The sequence below is a fragment of the Morone saxatilis genome, unplaced genomic scaffold, assembly GCF_004916995.1.
Source record: "Morone saxatilis isolate NCDOM2014 unplaced genomic scaffold, NCSU_SB_2.0 Contig2, whole genome shotgun sequence".
Lineage (NCBI taxonomy): Eukaryota > Metazoa > Chordata > Actinopteri > Moronidae > Morone > Morone saxatilis.
The window spans coordinates 10,672,698-10,681,525 of record NW_023339762.1 but is presented as its reverse complement, the minus strand read 5'-3'; the positions used below and the strand labels follow the sequence as shown (position 1 = coordinate 10,681,525).

The window sequence follows — 8,828 nt, the reverse complement described above, 5'->3', positions numbered from 1 at the left end:
GTTGAATTGCTCGTTTTATACAAATGTCAATTTCCAGCGAAAGAGAAACAGCACGCAGTTACCTGGCCTATTCGTTTCATTGCGAATGGAGATGAAGTCTGCAATCGTGGGGTGTCCGGCATATTTGTGATGATTGGTGTCCAGTTTTGGGGGTGCCGGAATTTAAATACCGATGTGTGTTCAGAAGAAGGGCGGGGTTGTGCAACTAAGATGTACATAATTTCATCAGGTGAAGGGAAGGGCGAGCTGATTCAGTACACCTCAGAACAGGTGGAGCAAATTATATTAAAATAGAGACATTTCTCTTTTGTTTCAATGGCGCATGTGGAGTTTTAGCACGAAGTTACAGGTCTTCACATCACTCCACAGTTTCTTTGTACTTTTTCAGTGGGAAGCCGTGTTTGCCGTTTATCGACACACCCAATCTTTTCCACTTCAGCAAGTTGTCACACAAATTTTGCAAGTTCATTCTGAATTGCAGCATCAAAAACTGGTTATGATCGGGAACAGACTTTAATACATGGGGTTGAAAGCAACAACAGACCGCGGCACCAGCAATATTTATACTGGAACGGTGGACATGGAGTCTTCTCTCAAACAACAAAGACATGATAAGTTTGATCTAGACATTGTAGATGTCAGGGATAAACAGGAGCTTTGGAATGCCGTTACAATTCTTTTTGGCCGACTGCGTAAAATGGACGGCACTGGACATATCGCTTTCAGTGTTTCTTGGTGATTGTCTTCTATGAAGTTGCATCTGTATTTGGTGTTCAGGCAAACGATGTTGGCTTAATTACACATTGAAGGCAGACAAAGGAGCAACATTAGACACGTCATTTGGAATTCGTTGTTTGTTTTCCAGCCAACATGTGCTGCCGTACTTGTCTAAGATCTGTCAAAAACAGGTTTGGTTTGTGGCATCACAGGCGCTCTGTGGTCACATGTTATGATAACTGGAGACGCAACTGGGCGGAGAAGGAGAGCGAGGCGAGTGAGATTGGTAATTGGTTTAGGTTAAAATAAATGTCACTTAACTTGCCTTAACATTCTCTACTGTGACCGATTTCCACGTAATTTCTCTTGCTTACAAACAAAAACAGACAAAACTACACCAAATGGTGAATTGCATTAAATTATGGTCAGCTGCCTGGTGAGATTCTATAGAAACGCCACATGTTGCTTGTGGATTCTTATATAGTTTCTATTAGACTACACATGACTAATAAGGAGGTCATTGTGTGAAGGCAGGTTTTGTTTGATTTTGTTGGTTGGATGTGTTTGTTGGGGAGCATCATTGGGTCTCGTACGAGGCTGAGTTTTATGGTGTATGTGCATCGATTTTAGGGTGTTATAGATGAATGTGGGTACGCAAGTATGTTTACCGTGTTGAACATTTATAAGTCTGGTTTTGTGTTTATTTTGGTGATTTTTGTGTGAGATGTTTAATTAGCCTATTTTAGGCAACTATAATGGACGTCTCTTGTGTTGATTATTCTGAGTGTGGTGGTTTGGGCGGCAGGTGGCAGGATCAAGACACAACGGTGTATGGATGGGGGTATGGCTCGAGTCAAAACGCCTGATATATTAGCTATACATTTGTCCATGACCTAGGCATGAGGTCCTTGCCCTCGTCATAGACTCGTGGGATTGCCAGATTTCACTGCAGGCATCATTCGACAGTGTGTCGTTTTGGAGATGGTCGGAATCATGAGATTCTTTGTTTGTTTTATGGTTTATATTATTGTGTTTATTGGGATGAGTGATAATGTTTGTTTTTGTATGTGTTACGTCAGGTGATGAGTGGAGTAGATGGAATTATGTTTGGATTATGGAGGAGGTTTAAGGAGATGAAGTAAAAAGAATTACAGATAGAGGGTGAAATTCAGAGATGGGATGGGTGAGATGGAGGGGGCCTCTACTCTAATGCTCTCAGACACTCTAGTGTGGCTCCTGGTGTACTCTGAGATCAAACCTTGTCATTTGAATGGAGTCTCTTCTTCTTCTCTTCTTTGTCAGTCTTGAGGATTGAATGAGGAGGACGGGTGGACACAGAGCGGCTCTGCAGACCGGAGGTAGGGCCATGGGTCTCTCCTTGTTTTTCCCCTCCTCCTCTCTCTGTCTGCCAAAATCCCCAGCCTAGGTGCATATGAAACCAGAAGGAGGGACAATAAGAGGCAGGCTCGGAGCACTGCGGGCCCTTGGTCCGGGCCCGTGTGGAAGGTCGGCGCGGGGCCTTAAATTGAAAAATGGTTGTGTCGTCTTGCCTGGACCTCACTTATGCGGCTGCTTCCTCCTTCCCTCCGTCGTCTTCTCTTTCTGTACAGCCGCCTTCCCCACGGGGAATGACCTGACTCCACTCCTTCCTTCCCCTCTCATCTCTCTGGCACTGGACCCGTGCTGATCTGTGGACCATCCCCAGTATTTTTTGGCTTTGAAGGCAAATATAATTGATGTAATATGGAGACGTATTCTCTTTTTCCCTCCCTGCATGCCTTGTTCAAGGGTGGGGGTTGTGGAATATTGGAAGTTCAAAGTAGGCTGCGGTGAACGGTTGTTATTTTTTTCTTTGTTCTCTTTCCCTTCACGGTGATTTGCGTGGTGAAAGAATTTGTGAAAGCGAGGGGGAGTTGAGGGTAGATTTTATTTGGATCGGACAACTCTCGGCCATTAGCTTAAGCGCTTGTGACCCAGCCCGTCGGCATTGAGATTTGAACAACACAGCCCCAAAACCTATAAGACAGGTTTCACCCTCCATAAATATTGAAGCAAATTATGAATGCAGATGCAGCTGGTAATCAAATTCTATTTTTTTTTTTTTGAGTTTTTTTTGTTCCCCCAACTTACAGAGAGCGGCCAATGTAGTTGTTAATGAATAATGGTAGTTGGTTTTATTAATTTTTTTGCACGACAGAGCTAATGGCGAGCGAGAGGGTTGATGCGTGAATATCATTGTACAATCATTTCCATATCTTATATCTGTCACATACTACGGTTGTATCACCTCTCGGTCTGTGTTTTCTCATGCGACGTCTACAAGTCAGAACATGTTCCTTAGGGAGGTTGATCTTTATCCACATGATATGAGATGAAAGACGTGTAGGCAATACTGAGACGAAGGTTTGGCGCCACTCCCTCTAATTTACGGACTTCTTTATATTGTAAGACTGTACAGGAGTGAGAACGTAGGAACTTCGAGATTATTGTTATTTCAATATTTGGTTGTTGTGCTGCATGTCACATTTTAATGAGAGGTCTTTTAAAATACAACCACTTTCTTATTTTTAAGTAAGATTTAATTTCTATTATATTTAATGAAATTTGTTTTTTAACACATGCTTCTGAGAAATTTTGTAATTATTATACTAGTGGCAGATTAGAAAAGGCTTTCCACTTTCCCCCTCAAACCCTCACTTGTCTACTCCTCTCCTCCTAGACCGAACGTTTGTCTTCGTCTAACCAATGGAAGCCGTTTCATAAAGTAGCTACATAGGCTAGAGCTGCGTTTTTCTTTTTCCTATCAGCTCGTAGGCGATGCCTAGCATCCCAGTTAAATACTTATCATTATGTTGTGGTGAACAAAGTGAAGGGCATTGTCCTTTTTTTTTTTCAACGTGCTGCTCTCAGTAGTAGGCGGATATTTCCACCTTTCAAGGAATTGCCTACTCACATCCAACATTTAATCACATTCCAGTTTATACATATATTATATACTATAGAACAACACCAGTGAGATTACACAAACTATTAATATCCAGAATACACAACACTTAATCTGAGCTCTGGGAAAAAAAATAAAATCGGAGAGCTCTAATGGGGCAAATTTATTTCCAAATTGCACCACAGCCAGTGTGACCCCCATGAAGAGGGTAATAGAAGCGATATTCGCAGGGTCTTGGTGTGGTGTGGAGTAGGTGGAGCTACCTAAAGTGTTGGATTCAATATATAATAAAGTCTCCCAGTGAAAATCTTAGGAGGAAACTTAAAGACCAAACCATAACTTCTGACCTGTTTTCCTGTAAGGTCACAGCCGGGCCTGTCACAGGACAGTTTGGCTATTTTTAATTAGCTTCAACCCATATTTGTTAAATCGAGCACCATGTGCACCAGACACATCTATTTTAACTCCCATGTTCTTTTACTCTAATTTTCTTCCAGCCTTCCGGTCCCATAACGCAGGGCAAAGTCAACAGATAATCTTGGCCCTTCCCCTCCTCCGTGGTTATCGATCACTACTAACAAACACCCGGCGCCAGCTAAGTACACTCTATGGCTAGCATGATATGTAGGCTATGGAAATAACCCTGTTGTGTTACTGGGTGTGGGATGGTGCCAAGATTATCAGAAAGGATTTGAGGAATGCCTCCTGCCATGGAGTGTGTCTGTTTGTGTGTGTGTATCTGTGCCTGTGTGTGTGTATGTGTGTGAGTGTGTCTGTGTGTGTGTGTGTGGTGTGTGTGAGTGTGAGTGTGTGTGAGTGTGTGTGTGTGTGTGTGTGTGTGTGTGTGTGTGCGGTGTAAGTACTTCATGAGGGAACAAATAAGTACAGAGGTAAAACCAAGGCCAAGGCTGTGAAGACAGAAAACCTCTTTGAAGTCACAAAAGAGTGTGCAACAAGCTGCGTGACTACGTTTTTGTGGTCGCGAGTGTGTACATGAGTGTTGTCTTGATGTGTACTTGTGCAATGTCCTCACTGTATTTGCATGTCACCAGGCAGTCTGTTGTCTGTTTACCTCTATCACTCAGATGGGGCCATTCATCTGTATTCACACCAGGGTTAGGCTGACTGTGCCCTGTCAGAGATGTCTCCGTTGGGTGACACACCTGTGTTTACAGTTGGAAAAGCATGTAAACAGCAGCGGCCTGTATGTGTGTGTGTGTGTGTGTCTGTTCGCCCCCTCCGGGATCATATAGCTCAACAGCTTTTGTAATGAGTGGCTTTAGCAGGTAGACGGCGACTGGCAGACTAACATGTCATTATATGCCGCACTGCTCTGTCATTGGGATCGCAACTATATTAAAGAGACAGATGGATAGAAAACAAAAGAACAAACTCAATGACATTCTTTGTTTGTTTCATAATGCAGCTCTACACTATACTTATCTGTGTTTATCCCGGAGACACTCAGCTGACCTAACCTGTTTGTCTTTTGTCATCGTGTTAAATCCAGGTCCATCAGATGGACCAGAAAATGGACTCTGTCTTGCAGATCCTGATGGAGCAGTTTCCACCCAAACCGGAGCTGACGTCCAAGCCTTCCATCCGCAGGGTGACCATTCAGAAGTGCATGGGTGTCAGCATCGACGAGGGGCCCTGATGTCACAGCAATGGTCACACTGGGTATGATGACGCCGTCACCAAAGGAGAAGTAAACGACCAGGAGTTCACATAAACAGCCTAGCCCCCCTACATGGCGGCCAGCATGCAAATAATAAAGGGATTCGGTCTTCCAAACCTCCTCCATCTCTTCCATTTGCAGTCCCAAATTTTGAACATTGACTTTTGACCACTGAGAAGAGAACAACTTTTAATTGTCCACTTAGCACTGCATTGCTCTGGGACATGAGGGCAAGAGTACCACTGAGAGTGGGATTCAAGGTGTAGAAAGATGGCTGACTGACCTCTTTCTTCGGATGATTGTCTTTGAGTCTTTTTTCTTGTTCTAAATCTAGCTTTCTCTTCTACACCAGCATTGTGGGCCCTCAGTCTTCCCCTGAAGCACACAGTCATTCAAGCAGCAACACGCTGCATGAATTTATTTCACAACATTAGCCTCATAATCACACTACTCAGATAATGTTAATTTATGTGTGGCCTGTCACTGAGCTGCATTCCCCTACTCCAAATATTATTCCAAAGCTAACTAACCCAGTAATGAAGTTGTAATGCAATCAAAGCACTCAAGCTCCCCAAAGACACAGAGAAAAACTGAGAGTCCAGCCATGGCAGAGGCATTCCTCAAATCCTTCTGATTATCTTGGCACCATCCACACCCAGTACACAACAGGGTTATTTCCATAGCCACATATCCATCTAGCCTAACTGTACTTAGGCTGCGCCGGGTGTTTGTTAGTAGTGATCGAATAACACGAGGAGGGAAGGGCAGATTATCTGTTGACTTTGCCCTGCGTTAGGGACCGGAAGGCTGGAGTAAAAGGAGTAAAAGAAATGGAGTTAAATAGATGTGTCTGGTGCACATGGTGCTGATTTACAAATATGTTGAAGCTAATAAAAATAGCCAAACTGTCTGTGACAGGCCCGGTGTGTTACAGGAAAACAGTCAGAAGTTATGGCGTGGTCTTTAAGTTTCCTCCAAGATTTTCACTGGGAGACTTTATTATATATTGATATCAACACTTTTAGTAGCTCCACTACTCACACCATCACCAAGACCCTGCCAATATCCTCTATTACCCTCTTCAGGGGGCTCACACTGCTGTGTGCAATTTGAAATAAATTTGCCCCATTAGAGCTCTGATTATTTTTTTTCTCCAGAGCTAATTAAGTGCTGAATTCCTGGTAAGGGGAGATTACTCACTGTGAGGGACTAATGAAAAGAAACACTGGAAAATGTGCAGAATTTAAACTGTAAGCTTTGAGGAACAGGCGCACTAATTCTCTGTGAAAGGTTTGGAAATATCCGCCTACTACTGAGAGCACACGTTTGAAATAAAAAAGACAATGCTCTCACTTTGTTCCCATACTATAAGTATTTATCTGATGCTGAGGCATGTAGGATGTAGAAAATAGAAAATAACTCTAGCTATGTAGCTACTTTATGAAAGGCTTCCCATTGTTAGACGAATGCACGTCGTCTAGAGGAGGGGTGAAAAAGGGAAGGGGAAAGTGGAAAGCCTTTCTCTATCTGCACTAGTATATATTTTCATATTTTTGCTGTGTTTAAACATTTTTAATTTAAATTTATCTTACATTAAATAAAGTGGTTGTATTTTAAAGGCACTCTCATTTTGTGACATACCTTGATACATATCTGTCTGTTCTCCTGTACAGTTTTATAAAAGTTGTAAATAGAAACATTGCCTTATTGCACTGTATTTATTATCATGTGGAAAGATCAACCTGGAACATGTCTGCTTGTTGAAGTGATGAGAAACACAGAGAGTGAGGCTCCTGTTGTGCAGATGGATGGAAATGATTGTAAATGATATTCACGCACACCCTCTGCACTGTAGCTCTGTTGTAAATAATAAAACTCCATTTCATTACACTCTGGCCTGCTCTCTTAGTTGGGGAAGAATTTGATTACCAGCTCATCTATTCCATAATTTGCTTTCATTGGAGGGTGAAACCTGTCTTATAGGTTTTGGGGCTGTTTGTTCAAATCTCAAGCCGAGCTGGGTCAAGGTAAGCCATGGGCCGGAGTTTCCATCCAAATAAAATCTCCTCAACTCCTCATTTCACTAAATTCCTTTCACACTGCAATCACCGTGAAGGGGGAAGAGAAAGAAAAAATAACACGTTCACCGCACCTACTTTGAACTTCAATATTCCATAACCCATTGAACAAGGCATGCAGAGGAAAAAGAGAATACGTCTCATATTACCACTCAATTATATTTGCCTTCAAAGGCCAAAAAATACTGGGGATGTCCCAAGATCAGCACGGTCCAGTGCCGAGAGAGAGAGGGGAGGAAGGAGGGAGGGTCATCCCGTGGGAGGGGTGTACAGAAAGAGAGAGAGAGAAGGAGGAAAGCAGCCGCATAAGTGAGCTAGGGAAGAGAGCAAAGCCATTTTCAATTAGGCAGAGAGACTACACGGGCCGGAGGGCCGCAGTGCTCCGCTGCCTTTTGTCCTCCTCTGGTTTCTATCACTGCTGGGGGATTTTGGCAGGGAAAGAGAAAGAGAGGGAAAAAAGAGAGACCCCATGGCTACCTCCGTCTGCAGAGGCCGCTCTGTGTCACCCCGTGCTCCTCTTTCATCTCAAGACTAGACAGAGAGAAGAGAGAGACTCCCACTTCAAAAGACAGTTTGATCTCAGAAGTACACAGGAGCACAACCTAAAAGAGGATCTGAGGAAGCAGTTAAAAGGAGAATATAAGGGACACACTGTCACAGATGCTGGACAGTGAAATCTGGCAATCCCAGAGTCTGTGAAGAGAAGGAACTCATGCTAGGTCATGAAATGCTAGACTCTCAGGGCTTTGTCGACCATACACGTTGTGTTTGATCCTGCCACCTGCGCCACACTCAGAATAGAACAGAACTTCATTATGTTGCTGAAAATAGGCTAGTAGAACATAAAAATCACAAATAACACAAAACAGACTTATAATGTGGTACTTGTACATTTTATACATAAAATGATGCAAATAATCAGCCGAGACAATGCTGCAATACCAAAAAACTGCTATGACCTTTTAGTATTGTAGTTAAGATATATAAGAATCAAAGCAACATGTGCGTTTCTATAGAATCTCACTCACTTGTGTTTATTACCAGTCCCTGACCCATAATTTAATGCAATTCACCATTGGTGTAGTTTGTTGTTTTTGTTTGTAAAGCAGAGAAATTACGTGGAAATGGTACAGTAGAAATGTTAGGCAAGTTAGGTTATTTAACCTAAACCTAACCAAAGTCTCACTGGATGTTGCGTATCAGTTGTTCCTAACTTGACCACAGAGCCCTGGCATGCAAAACTGTTTTTGACGATTTGGAAGTGAGAACATGTTGGCTGGAAACAAACAAGATTCCAAATGAATTCTAATGTTGCTCTTTGTCTGTTCAATGTGTAATTAAGCCACTGTTTGCTAACACATTAACTTGATCAACTTCATAAGATGATAATATGTCAGTGCCGTCTTTACAG

At 42.7% G+C, this 8,828-nt stretch overlaps 1 protein-coding gene across 1 annotated transcript in view; it reads left to right on the top strand.

Annotated features, from left to right (window-relative positions):
* kcnq1.2 (potassium voltage-gated channel, KQT-like subfamily, member 1.2) overlaps positions 1–7,193 on the top strand; it is a gene marked incomplete at its 5' end in the record, with an annotated part of 165,374 nt that extends 158,181 nt beyond the window's left edge. Inside the window, 1 exon segment of the mRNA XM_035664282.1 lies at positions 5,172–7,193. Coding sequence (XP_035520175.1) covers positions 5,172–5,318 — 147 coding nt within the window. The 3' untranslated portion in view covers positions 5,319–7,193.
* Between the last annotated feature and the right edge of the window lie 1,635 nt (positions 7,194–8,828).